This window comes from Cebidichthys violaceus, unplaced genomic scaffold (genome assembly GCF_023349555.1).
Source record: "Cebidichthys violaceus isolate CVI_PGR_0920_01 unplaced genomic scaffold, fCebVio1.0.p SCAF_47, whole genome shotgun sequence".
In the NCBI taxonomy this organism is placed as follows: Eukaryota; Metazoa; Chordata; class Actinopteri; order Perciformes; family Stichaeidae; genus Cebidichthys; species Cebidichthys violaceus.
In genome coordinates, this window is record NW_027176672.1 from 1,022,586 (window position 1) to 1,039,067 (window position 16,482).

A 16,482-nucleotide genomic window follows, 5' to 3' on the forward strand; every position below is an offset into this window, starting at 1 on the left:
CCTGACTCTGTGTGTGTGTGTGTGTGTGTGTGTGTGTGTGTGTGTGTGTGTGTGTGTCAGAGTGTGTGTGTGTGTGTGTGTCGGTTTCAATGGCAAAATCTTTTGCTTTGTCCGATTTACTCCTTAACAGTAAAACACACTCTAGGGAGGAAGAGGAAGGGGAGAGACAATGGTTAATGACAACAGAAGGGCAGAGCAGAGGAAAGCGTGTGTGTGTGTGTGTGTGTGTGTGTGTGTGTGTGTGTGTGTGTGTGTGTGTGTGTGTGTGAGAGAGAGATGGGGGGGGGGCACCAAGGGGAGAAAGCTTGGACAATTCAGCACAGACTGCCTTTGTTGGGCTGCAATCAGCCGGACTAGGAAGACATTTACAACATGGTTTTACGGCTCCATCAGGTGAGTGACTGTGAACAGTGCAGTGTGTGTGTGTGTGTGTGTGTGTGTGTGTGTGTGTGTGTGTGTGTGTGTGTGTGTGTGTGGTGATTAGGGGGAGTGGGCTAAATTTAGCTGTAAGATATCCAGAATGGAAAGTCAACAAAGGGACGTACACAACCGAGCAGAGGAAGTTTGGTTTGCATTCCTGCTGACCGTCCCCCCCCCCCCCCCCCCCCCCCCCCACACACACACACACACATCATCTCAGGTTTTAAATTGATTTCCCAGCGTTCAGGAAGTCACTGGATTCATTTCACAGCGGGATGAAAATCAAGTTCTGGATATTTGAGACGGGTAATTGATTTCACTGTCAACAGTTGTAACATCAGTACATGGACTGTTTGCTCCAACATTTACAGTAAATCGCTGACAAACAGCAACCGTGTGATAAATGATGGTCTTTAAATGATCACCAAATCTACTGAATACTGAACTTCAGAGCAGCTGACTCTCAAATCTCAAAAGCACAAACAGACTGACAACAATGTGACCGAGTCAACGAATAATGAGCCGAGTGTCTGGAGGAGCTTTTACAGAGAAATCTATGGAAACCGATTTCTGCCTGGAAGATAATAAATAATACATAAAAAATGACCATTGGGAACCGGTCGACACTGGAGCCCGATCATTACTCCAAGGCCAAAACCAACAGCGCTGTAGTCCAGCTCTCAATTATTCCTGACTTCTCCAGCCCGTCTGTGGCCCACGCCAGTTTGATCCTACCAAAGATGTAAATATTTAAGAACAGGTCATAAATATATATATATATGAGCTATAGGTTGGTGCCAAGAGAGTATCTGCAGCAGCAGGACGGTGTGTGTGTGTGTGTGTGGAACTGACTTACAGTGCGTCTGCAACGAGCATTGAAAACAAGCAGCGACGTCTGTGGGCGATCTGTTGGAAGTCGTTGTAGAAGACATTTCAGACGATCTCGCCAAAAACTAAATTAAATACGCCGAGCTGTCCGCCAACGTAGCGGTGGCTGAGTGACAGAGAGGTGCAGCTGTGTGTGAACTGGGACGTTAGCTGTTAGCAGTTAGCCGAACAATCAAATCGAGCTGCAGACCAGCAGCTGAGAGTTACACAGCAGTGTGTGTGTGTGTGTGTGTGTGTGTGTGTGTGTGTGTGTGTGTGTGTGCTGGTAGTTCAGTCAGCTGTTAGCCAAACACACTGGGAACTGTTGTCCCTCCACTTCGGGCGCAGAGTAGCCACTAAAAATAGTTTGCAACAGCAGAATGCGAGATTAGCCGCGGACAGACACGGAGCTGCACACTCACTCACTCACTCACTCACAGACGCATCCTCCTGGCAGAGATAACGTCAGTGGTCATGATAATGTGGTGTGGCTCATTGAGGTTTATGTATCTTAGAAAGATAAATCAATCGTTCATTCAGGTTTCTGTGTCGTCATTAAAGCCGTGAGTCAGCATGCCGACGCTCCCCATCTAACCTAGAGAGGTGACTTCCACCTGGCTCCTCCTCCTCATCCTCCTCCTCCCCTTCCTCCTCCTCCTCTTCCTCCCTGCCTCACCCCAGTGTGTACAGGAAGCCCTGATTCCAGAGAGCCTCCTCTTCTGATGATCAGAGAGGAAAAACACAATGCCTTCAGTGTGCTAGAAAGGAGCTCTACTCATAAAATGCACACACACACACACACACACACACACACACACACACACACACACACACATAGAATGGAACATGCTTTTACTATTAAGGCTCTGTTTTTTTCCATATGACTTTCCCAGGAAAAATCCCCCTCATCAGGGTAGGTCGGATCCAGACAGACAGCAGACTGGAGAGGAGACGCAGATCCAGACGGACACAGAGAGACGGATTGACCTTCGACTGCAACACAAACAAAGGACTCGTAGGCCCCTGAGCCGTCTCTGCGTCCACATTTCAAAGGAAAATTGCTGATTTCAGATAATATTCGCCTCCATTTTTAGACTGGAATCAGTCAGCGACCCGATGAGGTCTCTCTCTCTCTCCTCTCTCTCTCTCTCTCTCTCTCTCTCTCAAGCTTTAAAAGGTTCTCCAGTCATCTGGCTCACAGACCAGCGTCCACCAGAGGATGAGATTCATTCAGTCTCTGACACGCCGGTCCTTTATTGGGTGACACACGAGTGATTCTGTTCATTTCTAGAAAGGCCTCAACAGTTGGTACCATTTAGGAAAACTAGGTCACTTCCGCCTTCTGTGTGTGTGTGTGTGTGTGTGTGTGTGTGTGTGTGTGTGTGTGTGTGTGTGTGTGCGCAAGTGTGCGTCAGCCAAACCCAACTATTTTATACTCCAGTATAAACATATTGTGCAGGAAGAAGGGGTGCTACTCCTGCTCAGAAACATCCTAATAGCCGATACTTCGCCCTCATTAATCTGTACAAACAGGAGTTGATCCTCTTCTGATGTGTAACTTCACAACAACCCTTCATCGAGCTCGGCTCTGAAGAAAAGTGCTTCGTCACAGGCGCCACATTAGAGCTCTGTTGAAAGATGTTGTTTGAAACGCCAACTGTGTTTGTTGCATCACAGGGCCAAGAAGCTGAGGCTACGATGATAAAACAGATTATTCTATGAATGTTCGTTTAGTGGAAATAAATAAATACAAATCGTACGTATATCATCATATTGCAGTGGCTACGAACCTTGTGGGTCAGGACCAGGTGGCAACTTTTGGTTCTGAAGAGTTAAGCCAACCCTTCGAGTGTTAAAGCTGCATTCTCTCTAGTGTCCACCAGGGGGTTGTATAGAAGTCTAGTCTAAAATGACTCTACTTCTCTCTTGATTTATTCCCTCAGTAAACATTGTAAACATGAGTTTATGGTCTCAATCTCTAGTTTACAGTCTTCTTCAATACAGCATGATGTTCATTTAGTACATTATGCTCCATTTAGAGTCAAACACACCATAAAGCAGGGGATGATTTAGGGGCGGGGCTACATGCTGATTGACAGGTCTCTACCACGGCGTGTTTTCGTCTTAAACTTTAACCCTTTTACTGTGTTTTCAGCTCGTGAAAGTCATTTTGGCCCACCCCCTCATGTCACTTGTGGTTCCAAGAAACCAAGATGGCGACGGCCAAAATGCTGAAGTCCAGGCTTCAAAACTGCCGTCCGCTGGACCCTAAGATAATTAAAAGATAAGAAACTGAACTCGTTGAACTCACGTCCACACTATCGTCAAAACGTACGATCAGCGTTCAGAAGCATGACTTAACATTCAGGAAACAGAAACCTCCGTCTTGTGGGCCATGATCCACTAAAGACAACAGAGAGGTGTGGTGAAACCTACACGCCGTCGTGATTCAATTACTAATAGTATACAATAACAATTGCTTATTAATTCAAAACACACCTCGGAAAAGTGACGTGCATGCAAATGACTCAACAACCTGTTAAACAGGAGCACCGATGACGACACCATCTGTGCTCTGCAGCTGAAGGAGCCACATGGAAACAAACCCGGTTCTAATCCCACTCCCTGATCAGAACCTTCGCTTCTCTTCAGTGTGAGTAGAGTCCCCCCCCCCCCCCCCCCCCCCCCCCCCCCCCCGCTGTATTCATTCAGCGCCGCTCTGGTCTTCTGCTCACTCACAGTGTGCACCGCATGTCAGCGTTCACCCGTTCATACGCTGACGCCAGAGGCTACCGAGCAAGGTGCCACCTTCACCGTGGAAACCACATCCTCGCTCCGACGACACTGCAGGGGTTAACGTGGGGTTCAGTGTGAAAAGGACCGCAGGCCGGAGGAGCCGGATCAGAACCTGCTTTAGTACCTTCTTATGACATGACACCAGATCACGTTCAGTCTATTTCACAAGATCAAGAGGAGACTTTTAAGAGGAAACACCTTCAGGACATGCAGTGAAAAAGAATCCAAAAAACGGCCCGACAGAAAACTGCTCAATCAAATCAGAGGCCCCTTCTTTTACACACACACACACACACACACACACACACACACACACACACACACACACTACACTGCCGTCTTAGCCAAAGCCTTTGCAACAGGAGGACCCACACATGACCACCATTGGGAGAATCAATGTGACACTGAGGCCGGGAGAGAGCCTGGAGCTTCTGAATGGGCCTTGAACTGAGTCGTGCCTTGTCTCACACTCACACACACACACACACACACACACACACACACACACACACACACGTAATCAGAATGACACAGAGAGAAACGTCGGGGTTGTTAAGAGTTTCACCAAGTTGTCCGGTGCGTTGGTCTGTTGGTTTAGAGACTCTTTATTATTCTAAGAAAGAGATGAGAGCATTGATATCGGTCTCATATCTGTGTTACGTACGGAGCTGGAGTTGGGACTGGTTTAGCCTAGCTTAGCATAAAGGCTTGAAGCTAGCACGATTCTGTCCACAGTATAATAAAACCCTCCACAGTGAGCATCTCATGTGTTTCAGCTGGAGGTATTTGTTGGCAAACACTGGTTTTGAAGTCGCCTGTTAGTTATTTAAAAATAGAGAGGAATTCTACTCTGACAGCTAAATATAGAGAACTTTATTGAACAAAGAGAATGTTTTGACTCACTTTCTTTGATTTAAAAACAATTCTGCAAAATTGTGTTACATCTAACTCATTGATATTCATCACATTTTAAATGTGTTGACGTTCAATGTGTCCGCCACATGATCAGACACTTGTTCTGATGACAGACTGTGCTTCAAATCATGAAACACAGAATCCAGAAAACAAACTAAATAACGTGAATCTGTGAAAAAAAGAAACACGACAGACGTCTGAGAGTCGATGTAACAGAGAGGGAATGAACGTCACGTCTACAGAACTACATAAATACATATATATATATATATATGTATATATACATATATATATATATATATATATGTATTTATAAACAAGTGGGACAAGAGGAGCTGGATAGTGTTCTCACCATCCTCCGCTCTGACTCCTGTGCTCTGTGTTTATCTCACACAGAGGGGAGATGTTTAGGTTGGCTTGGTTAAACACAGACCGGCCCAATAGCTTTTGTTAATAATAAATAACCTAAACAGTCTGCCGGGACGTCCCACGCTGGAGCACGTAGTGGACCCCCGCCGTCCCGGGGAGAAGACGTTCACCAAGACAGAAGCTCGTCGGCAAAAGTTCACGACAGGGGGGGGGTTTGGAACCGCCGCGGTTCTGTTTGTGACGCGGTTTATTGGACGAGGAGACTCTCCGGTGACGTTGATGCAGCCCTGCGACCTTTGACCCTCCCCCCCGTCGTAAACACCAAAACAAGCATCAGAGAGAGCAAGGGCCGGACGGGGGTTCACATGTGGAAGGAATAGAGTTGAGGGGGGAACTTCAGAAAAGAGAAATAATTAGAAATATTATCATCTGTGGGTGAGCTGTGTGTGTTGGGGAGGGGGGGAGAGAGGAGGGGGAGGAGGGGGGGAGGGGTTAAAAGCAGGCAGAGAGAGATTGATCTGGGACAGTGTGGGAGAAAAAGAGGGAACTGCAAAAATAAAGAGTAAGGCCTTGGGAATGAATGTGTGTGTGTGTGTGTGTGTGTGTGTGTGTGTGTGTGTGTGTGTGTGTGGGAGAGACGATGCACTGCTGGACTGCCGGAAAAAAGAAAGCCAGCCAGGAGGACGGCAGATCGATTCCTCCCCCGAGCCTCACAACAAACACACTCTCTTTTCTCTCTCTCTCTCCCTCCCTCTCCCTCTCTCTCCCTCTCTCTCTCTCTCCCTCCCTCTCTCTCTCCCTCCCTCTCCCTCTCTCTCCCTCTCTCTCCCTCTCTCTCTCTCTCCCTCCCTCTCCCTCTCTCTCCCTCTCTCTCTCTCTCCCCCTCTCTCTCTCTCTCTCTCTCTCTCTCTCTCTCTCTCTCTGCATAGCTCACCTCTGCTGCTGCAGCCTGATATCATCCCATCAGCACTTCATCTCGACCCCCCCCCCCCTTCATTCTTTGTCTGCATGCTAGCACTTTATTTCCGAGGCCTCTGCTATAGAGATCTCTAGATTTAGCTGAAAATGTTCCGAGGAGTTGTGTTCTCACAGTAACTCATTGTGGGTCGCTGATACGGGGAATATAACGGGGCCACATGGTTCAGATCTCCAGACCAAAGAGGAACACACACACACACACACACACACACACACACACACACACACACACACACACATACGACCCCCGTGAAACAAAGAGGTGGACACGGCGAAGAAAGAAAGAAAACAAAAGAAAGCTCCACTCCTTTGGTGATAGAGAAGTGTGATTAATAAGAGATCTCTCTCACCACGCAGTAGTGCAGAGGAGGAAACCACACACACACACACACACACACACACACACACACACCTCCTCAATCACAGACAGACAGACAGACGCACATCTCTAATCTCATGAGCTCTGCATCAAACACACTATCTCTCTCTCCTCCACACAAATCCCATTCCACACAGGGACAAGGTGGCCACACACACACACACACACACACACACACAGAGAAGTGAAGAGGATGAATGACACCTCCTCTAAATATCAAATCTAACGTTCTCATTTTGGGGTTTCAAGTCACATATTGACTATACAGATGTGTGTGATGTGTTAATATACAGTGTGTGTGTGTGTGTGTGTGTGGTGTGTGTGTGTGTGTGTGTGTGTGTGTGTGTGTGTGAGGGGGGGGCTCCGTCAGACTAAGCCCATCGTGAGGACTACTCTCGGGGTTCTGGGCTCCTATTCTCGCCGTTGTCAGCTCCTCTCCGGCGGCCCAACACAACTCTTCGGGGTCGAGTCGGAGCTCTGATGCGGGGGGACGGGCCTGCAGCTGCCCCGGTGACAGCTGGCGAAAGCATTTCGGAATTCAAACCCTAAACCCTGCGCGCGACGCGAGCCGCGCGGCCACTCTGAAGCGACTTAAGGAGAAACCCGTGGAGCAGTTTGTTTAGAAGGAGACAGAGGAAGAAGAAGAGAGGATTCACACTCACCAGTCGCTGAAACCCCCTGCATCCTGCACAAAGTTCCTCTCCGCTCCTTCTCTGCTGAATCCGTCTTTTTCACGGAGAAACTGGCAACAGCAGCGGGAGGGAGGAGGAGGAGGAGGGAGGAGGGGGGAGTAAACTCAGAGGAGCGTCTCCACTTCAGATCCCCCTTTTCCTGTTCGCCGATAAAGCTACGAAAATCATTTAAAAACACACTAAGGACACTTCATGGCTTCCTAGCGGACGCGAGAGACTCTCCCCGGGTCATTGTGTGTGTGTGTGTGTGTGTGTGTGTGTGTGTGTGTGCAGAGAGAGAGAGAGAGAGAGAGAGAGAGAGAGAGAGAGAGAGAGAGAGAGAGAGAGCTCTCCTCCTCCTCCTCCTGAAACTCAACTCGCTCTTCTGTGTCGCTGGAAAAAAAAAAAAAAAAGGGAAAAGGAAATGCGCGCTCCCTGTGCTAGGCGCGAGCACGACAACCCCATTCATTGATTGCGGACGCTAGAATGAACCATTAGAAACGATAATAAAGTTGATTTTCATCCTTTAACCCACTGGTGCACTCAGTCTGTCTCTGTCCACATCTAGAATATAGTCCGTGTCTGCTTAAAGAGTTCTCTCTCTCTTTAGTGATATCGCGTCTTCAGTCGTGCCATGCCCATCGGCACAGAGGCAACGACGCGGGTTGTCACGTGGAGTCATGTTAAAGGATGAGGCCTATTTGGAGAGATAGCTCCTCCGTGACGTCTCCACAGCTGCCTATTAGTGAGGGAAGAAGAAGGAGGAGGAGGAGGAGGAGGAGGAGGCTGGAGCAGGGATACTAACTGGCACTGTGCTTCCATGTCACTGCTCCTCTTTGAATTGATTATCTTCAGTCTGCAGTCAGCTGCCTCTGGGAACTCAGTGCGGAGCGATGAGGAAGGACAAAACAAATCCAGAATGTGCAGTGTACTTTCTGTCTGTGTATGTGTGTGTGTGTGTGTGTGTGTGTGTGTGTGTGTGTGTTTCTGTGTGTGTGTGTGTGTGTGTGTGTGTGTGTGTGTTTCTGTGTGTGTGTGTGTGTGTGTGTGTGTTTCTGTGTGTTCGTGGCGTTACTATTTGACAGAAGTTCTTCACACTGAAGCTCTGCCGGCTGTTGTTTGCAGTGTGTAACTGAGTACATTTACTCAAGTACAGTTTTGAGTCACTACTTGTATGAGTACTAGTTTATAGTACATGGACATATTGTACTTTTCTACTCCACTACATGTATCAGCTGAAGTTAGGCCTCTACTTCACTTTTCACTGTAACGTTCTACATATTAAAAACACGCGATATGTTTATGAAATTGGATGCATTGTTGGAGATATTTAGAACAAACCGAGCCTCTTCACAGCAGCACAGCGCTGGAGCCTCCTCTCATTCCTAGATGCTTTCATGTAAACAGCTGTTTGAGACCCAAAGAGATGTTTGCCCCCAAAAAAAGACCAAAGATCAGAGAAAAGTCCCAAAAACACGAGTAGAGATGTGTGTTTCTCTTATTAATCATCTCAGGACCATCTGACTCCTCACTCTGCTGCAGCAGTAAGATGATACTCATGCATTGATGCACCAGCCTCCTGACATCATATTTAATAATGTATCAGTCCGTCGTCTTCAGAATAATAATAATATACTTTTGATGCTCTGATAACAACACACACACACACACACACACACACACACACACACACACACACACACACACACACACACACACACACACTGTATTCAGAAAGCTCTGAATGCAGAACTTTTAATTGCAATTCTGCGTTGTTGCCTGAAGTTCTTGTCTGTGTGTTTTCCTCAGACATCTTCAAGCGCACAGCCGCGTGACCTCTGACCCTCCTCACAGCTCCCTGTGTGTGTGTGTGTGTGTGTGTGTGTGTGTGTGTGTATCTGAAGCACACTTCGACTCACCTCCGCTTCATTAACCCCTTCTGTTTGCTGCACGCTCTTCATCTGCCTCGGATCGACAGCAGGCTCTCTGATGATAACGCCTCCCCGTCTGGCTGCAGAGAGGCCACTTCATTGACCCGTTCCTCCTCTCTAATGAGCCGCCTATCAACCACCTCTTCCCCTCGTTGACGCAGGGCTCAACCGGCTGCACGCTAATTACATAATTTGCAAAAACATAACTCTCATTTTGCACACACGAGCAAATACAAGAAGAGAGAAACACATTCCTCCCTTTTTGCTTTTTAGTGGCATTGGGGGAAACGTTGTGAACATGTCATTGCAGAGTGTTTTGTGGATGAATGAACTCGTGTTTTAAATAGACCGAGGGCCTCCGGTTGGTGCCTCCGAGTGCCCGGAGCCCGTCTGAGGGGGCCACAGAAAGCAGAACACCAAACTGCCCCTCTGGGATACATCCTCTCCTCCTCCGCTTCCCTGGGGCTCCTCCACAAACAGAGCAGAGCAGAGAGAAACCACAGCATTCACAGAGAGAGAGAGAGAGAGAGAGGAAGAGGAAGAGGAAGAGGAGAGGGGGGAGGGGGAGGAGAGAGATGGGAGGAAGACATGACAATTAGGGTTAACAGAGGAAGGAAAACGAGTGGCAGATGAGCTGAAAGACAGGTGTGAAAGTCGACACGGATGAGTGTGAGATGTTACGCGGTGCTCATCTGAGACCTTCATGGTGTAAACGCCCCGATCGCACATCTCCAGTCTGAGGCGCCAGTCGACATCCATTCACTCTTTTTTCTTTTTTTTTTTCCAGGTGCAAATTGGAGGCTCACGCTGATTCAATCAACACCTCATCTGGTATCCGATACTGCGACCACACCAAGGCTGCGGTGGAGATGATGCGTGAGTCACGGCTGGGAGGACGCCTCGCTCACGCCCTGCGTCCAGGAATGCTTCACCGCTCCGTGAGGCTGAGCTCACACTCAGTAGTCATTAGTTTGGTTCACATCCTCTCCACGCTATCACTTGTGCTCCAGGAGAGAGCTGTGTGGAACTGTGTGTATCCAAGCAAACAAAAAAAACACACAGCTCCACATGAGGCATGTGTGGAGGATCAGCTGATCTGCAGCTCCCGGTCCCTTCAGGCTCCACGGGGATCCGTCACATGACGGAGCCGGATGAGGCACATTAATAAGACTCTTTGTGAGGAACCAGCTCTGTTTTCAAAGACCTTGAAAACCTTGAAAGAGACCTTTTAAGAACTCCAGGTCTGCTCATGAAGATGTCAGCAACTGTACTGTAGGGACCCCAAGTGGTGGAACGTAATAGTGCATCCGGCTGTGATTCAAAACAGCTGCCGAGTCACCACCCCCCCCCCTCCACCCCTCCTCCACCCACAGCACCTGCATATTAATAGAGCAGGACTGATGCCACGGAGTGAATCCCACTGACCCATATTCCCAGTGGCGGGTCTAAGAGGAGACCGGCACCAACAAAGGCTCCACTGTTGCCCCGGTGACGTCATCGGTGACATGACCTCTTGTCTGCTGGCTCTCATTAATAATCTGCCATTCAACGTTAATCAGAGCGGCCCGCAGTCAACTGGTTCCGCCGTACTGCATCACAGCAGCGCGGCGGTGTCGGTTACTGCGGTGGACTCCCGTGACTAACAGTGAGAGGTTACCGGTGCAGCTGAGATGCTGCTGTGTTCATCTTCTAGAATCACTGGTTTCAAAGATGAACCCTGATGACCCAACCCTATTGCTCTGCATTGTGGGAAGTGTAGTGTCCTGCAAAACTAGAGACTAAAAGTGAAGACATCTTGTCCCACTAACTTTATGAAGGTGCAATATTGAATAAATCAGTTTTATCGATTGTTTTTACTGTTTTATGGTTTTATTTAAACCACATACAAACATTAAACTTCTTATATATTTAAATGATATAATACTAAAGTGCTGGAGTAACTGTTCAAGAACATTTCTGTTGAACTACATTTGGCAAGGTACCATTTAGCTGTGAAAGGTCTCAGGCGAGATGATATTCAAATGGTTTGGTTTAACTTAATATTAATGAAATATTTAAATCAGCAGGTGAACCAGGAGTTTGTGTTCCTCTGCAGTGGAGTAGCTGAAAAAAGCTCCACACGTCTGTCTGTCTGTCTGTCTGTCTGTGTGTGTGTGTGTGTGTGTGTGTGTGTGTGTGTGTGTAAAATGGGAAAATAAACACATAAAGATTACAAAGTGGGGTGTGAGGCTGTTTTTCTTTCGTACATTTCTTTGTCATAATGACTAACCGATCATATGCAACACATTAAAGTCACATGTTGCAACTGAGCGTGTGTGAAAACTAGTTCCTAAAGATGAAAGGTTCTGGATCCAGGACGCCTCGTATGAAAACATGCACCGGTATCTAATATTTCATCGGTTGTTATAGAAGTCTAACCCGTGTGTTCATGTAGATCAAGTTAAATAAGACTGAGCCCATCCCACGGTACTCAAAGTCACAGAACATTTAGGAATCTGATACCATGTTTTAATTCACGCCCGGGCTGGTTTTTGAAAGAGTCCAGCAGCATTTCTCCTCCATCGTGAACTCACTGCTGCATTAATTGGGCCGAGCGCCGGCCTCCAGAGCCCGGACAGGAAGTGCTGGGTGCACCAGAGGTCAGAAGAAACTGGCTCCGATCAGTGCGTGGGAGGATCTCCAGAAGACCGGGACAAGGGAAGGAGAGGAGAGGAGATGGGAAATGAAGGGAGGGAGGGAGGGAGGGAGGTTTAAGCGAGACAGCAGAGAGAAGAGAGAGAGACAGAGAGAGAGAGAGAGAGAGAGAGACAGCGAGAGAGACAGCAAGACAGACAGACAGAGAGAGAGAGAGAGACAGAGAGGAGTGGGGGTAGATGGTGGAAATGTTTTTGTGCATTGTGTGAAATGTGATCGTGTCCTGGAGCTGCTCAGCCAGCTGGGTAGCCCCTCTGTCCCCCCCTGCCCTGCCCCCCCGCCCCCCTGTCCCCCCCCGGCTTCCAGCTGGGAACCCTCTGGATCCACCGGCCTGCAGACCGTCCACCTCCCCGGTTAACCCTTCACCTGCTGGGAGCTATAAATAAACGACGCTCACACGCCTCGGAACTGAAGTCACATTTATTGATTTTCATCCAGTATGACTACCTTTACACAGACGCCCCGCCCCTCTGCTGGAAAACAAACGAAACAGGTTCAAAGGGTCAGTTCAGCAGTAATACATCAGACTCAACGCGTCTCTTCTTTTTCATTTTTAACACCCTGACATGAAGTTTACACGTTTGTTTTCTCCTCTGTGTAAAGGTCCCATGACTGGGAAACATGCATATGACATTTAGCTGTAATCAACATGTCATTAATCATAATGCACATAATTGATAAGAATACAGTACTGCATGACAATTCAAATAAATACCAACGTACAGGTGAAGTCGTTATTTCATATAAAGATATCAAACTCTCATTATGGATCAATACTGAAACACAATATGACGATATATAAAGTCCGCACAGCTAATTGTATTATCACAACGCTATCGCTTCCAGCAAACAGAAAACTTTCTTTATTAAACTTTTGTCTGAATTGCACTTTTGTTTCCTCGCTCTCCGTCCGCATCGGTGACTTTTGACGCCTCAACAAACGAGCGCTGGCCGTGACGCCGCCGCTCAAGCTTGTTGATGCTTATTCTGTTTTCTGTTTCCTGAAGACACAATGCTCAAAGATGATGTAAAAAAATCAACAATAATAATAATATAATAATGATAATAAAAAACAACAAAGAAAAACTCAAAGAAGATGCGCTCTCTGCACATTTCTTTCAACAATACTATTGAGATCACATGACCGTCACCAGACAGAGCTAGAGATGCTTCCAATAACAACAGGAGAACGAAGGGATTTCATTCGGTTCCCAAAGTTTGATAAAAAAAAAAAAACACAACCCCTGAATTTAATGAGTGGATCACTGACCTGCAGAATTCAACACAATGTCACTTTTATTGAGCTAATTTCAGAACTATATCGTATCACTTATGCAGACGGGGAAAAACTCCCTTCTTGCACTTATTGCTGCTCACCGTCGATTAGAACCCGAAGTCCTCGCCTATTAAAAGAAAACATGAACATAAAGTACTAGTCTAAGATTCTCCCTCGAAACAATGAAAGGCACTACTGGTCAGAACCGAAGAACTAAACAAACCAAAAACCTAAGCCGCCCCCCCCTGTTTGTCTTCTCTCCGAGTCTCGATTCTGTTCGTCCTAAACGGTGCGCCAAGATTTGGCACGATAAACGAAGAGAGAATGAAACAATTCCAATTTGGAATTTAATTGTCGCACTTTGCAGAGGATTCTGGAGGTCAGTGATCCCGGTCCAGTGGAACGCCCTCGGTAAGAAGTGAGGAAAAGCACACCGGACCACGTCCCCCCCCCCCCCCCCAAAAAAAAAACACAATTTACCTATTTGAGTCAGAGCGTCGTCAAGTTTCATTGCGTTATTTCGAACTATTCCTAGGAATAATAAATACATGAAAAAACCCCAGAATTTGATCGCCCAGGATTAGTTTCTTTGTGTGGAACATGGCAGTAGAACGAACACAAACAGCTTAACATATGGTGTAACAACACAAGTGGAAACAGGATTATGTGATGGATGACGTCATCAGAGCAGGTCTGTGGTGGGCGGAGCCTTTAGACTAACTGGTTTGTTCTTTAAGTTCAGATGATTCAGGAGGACGTATGAGCCTCACGTCTTAGAACAAACCACAGCACTACCACTCCTACCGTTAATAATAGTCTGTTATAACCCGATATCATGAAAGTGCACAGATTAAAAAATAAAAACAATAAACTGAAACAAAAGGATGAAACCAGACCCCGTGTCCCCTGCGTTCTCATTGGAGGGCTTAGATTAGCCAATCACAAACACAAACACTTAATTAGTTAATTGGACCTGTGAGAAATTGGCTTCCAGCAGCAGCAGCAGGCAAACGTGTGGTTCTAACGTTGTGGAGTCACTTTATTGGATCCGTGTTTTCGTTTAGTCCTAATGTTCTATGAGCGCCGACTCTTTCCGGTGAGAACGGATCTTTTGCGTTGGCGCTTCGTGGTTCCACGCGGACCTACTGTGTTTACTGCAACAATGAAGAAACAAAGAAATGATCAGCATCGGCGTCATTTGTCAATTCGGAGCGACGCGGCGGCTGGAGTTAGTCAAAGCATCGGATCGTTGGCGTGACAACCCGCCTGGAGGCGCTGTGAGGAAGCCAACGACTCACCACACACACACACACACACACCCGGGGTCAACGGAGAGGTGAGCCGTGCAGGTCTAATGGAGAACGGGCCGACATGCAGGCCTACAGGGGATCAGAACCTGGAAGCATCATCAGGTGGTAAAAACTGAGAAAAAAGGTGACGTGGGCGGAGCCTGCAAAGCAAGAGGTAGGAGGAGCTTTATAGGTGGCGTTGCCGTTACGACAAGCAGACGCGCCAGACATCGATTTTCAAACCGGACGGAGCGACGCGGGAATTTCATCTTGATAAAAAGGAGACGGGGTTCTAGTCGCGACCCCATCCTGGGGGTCCACACAGAGTCGGTACCAGGGGGAGGGGTCAACGTCCTCGGGTCAAATGAGCAACCGGCGGTCTTTAAGTGACCGGGACACCCCTGGACTCTGTTTGAGCTCTCAGCCAGACATCCGACTCTCTCCATCTCCAACGAATGCATCACACAATGAAGTGAATCTCATTAACGTAAGAGTGATGGACCTGGAGCGGAGCGGTGGACCTGGAGCGGAGCGGTGTTACGACGGCCTCGTCTCTCACGGATGCGCTCTCAAGCAGGGTTGATATAATTAAGCTCCCGACAGAGGGAGGAACACTGTAGTCGGATCCTGCAAGATTATAACCTGAACGTATTATCGTATTAAGAATATAGATTTCAATATATAGCATAGTGGTAGAAGTAGAAAACGCGTAATTTGATCAACCTTGCAGGATCTCCTGATCAACCCTGCTTTCAGCATCATAAAGCTAAATGTTTATGATCCACAAGCGGCGCGTGGATTTCTAAAAAAACACGAGCTCCACTCACGTTCCTCTTCTTCTATTTGCAGTAATGCTAGCTAGCGAGGGGTTAAAGCTATCGTGAATACAAAAAACAGGAAGTCACTCGCTGCGTCCTCTCTCTCTCTCACACACACACACACACACACACACACACACACACACACACACACACACACACACACACACACACACACACACACACACACACACAGAAACGCGGCCCATGTGAGGACGTCACCAGACCGAACATATTCAGAGGGCGACTCCCCCCCCCCCCCCCACAACGCCGCGCTCTAGTTAAAGGGTGAGTGGTGAGGCTGGGGGAGCGAGCTGCTGACGGTCTATAAAGAGAGGAGGCCACACAGAGACGGGAGGGAACCGCAGGAGCTCGGAGCGATCTCCTAATTACATCAACGGAGGACAGATCAAGCGTTTGGGTCGACAGGCACTTTTTTGCCGAGCGGTCGGTTTTCTTTTTTTTTGTTGGTAGATTTTGTGGCGCACGTGTTCGGTGCCTTCTTCTTCTCTTTTTGATTTGTGCTCTTCTAGGATTTACTCCGCATTTTAAAAAAATGGTCTTTGAATCAAAACTATATCTCTGTTCACAGTAATCGATATATATATATATAGATATATATCCATTTTAACAGAAGTCGGGAACCTGAGGCACCTTTGCCGAAGTGCACTTAATTTGGGTTTGTGGAGATCGATTAGTCAGAGCGTCCTTCTCTCAGGACAACACGGCTCTGACAGATGTCCATGGTGACGTAGCGGGGTCACATGGATTAGCCCTCCTGCGTTTCACCAGACACCGAATAACTCTGTAGTCCAGGAGTTCTTCCTGCACCACATACCTGACAAACGTAGAAACAGTTTAAAAAGAAGAAGAAGAAGAAGAAGCTCATAAGCTGCAAAAGCCATGCGGTTCTACTGACCCTACTGTGTTGGTGTGCTAGCGTCACAGCTTTAAAATGATCCTGAAATAAACACCTGTGGTCACAGGTGCTCCTTTTCCGCCCCGAGCGCTTCCCTTACAAAACCAGAAGCCAACCCACGTTTTGAATTTTCCGTGTAGAATCACACTGTGCTCCCCTC

The 16,482-nt window shown here is 47.5% G+C and overlaps 1 protein-coding gene across 1 annotated transcript in view; it reads right to left on the minus strand.

Annotated features, from left to right (window-relative positions):
- Window positions 1–7,810, minus strand: part of fgd (faciogenital dysplasia) — a 46,692-nt gene extending 38,882 nt beyond the window's left edge. The window contains exon 1 of the mRNA XM_068729613.1: window positions 7,387–7,810. Coding sequence (XP_068585714.1) covers window positions 7,387–7,408 — 22 coding nt within the window. The 5' untranslated portion in view covers window positions 7,409–7,810. The remainder of the gene's footprint in view (window positions 1–7,386) is intronic.
- Window positions 7,811–16,482: the final 8,672 nt, after the last annotated feature.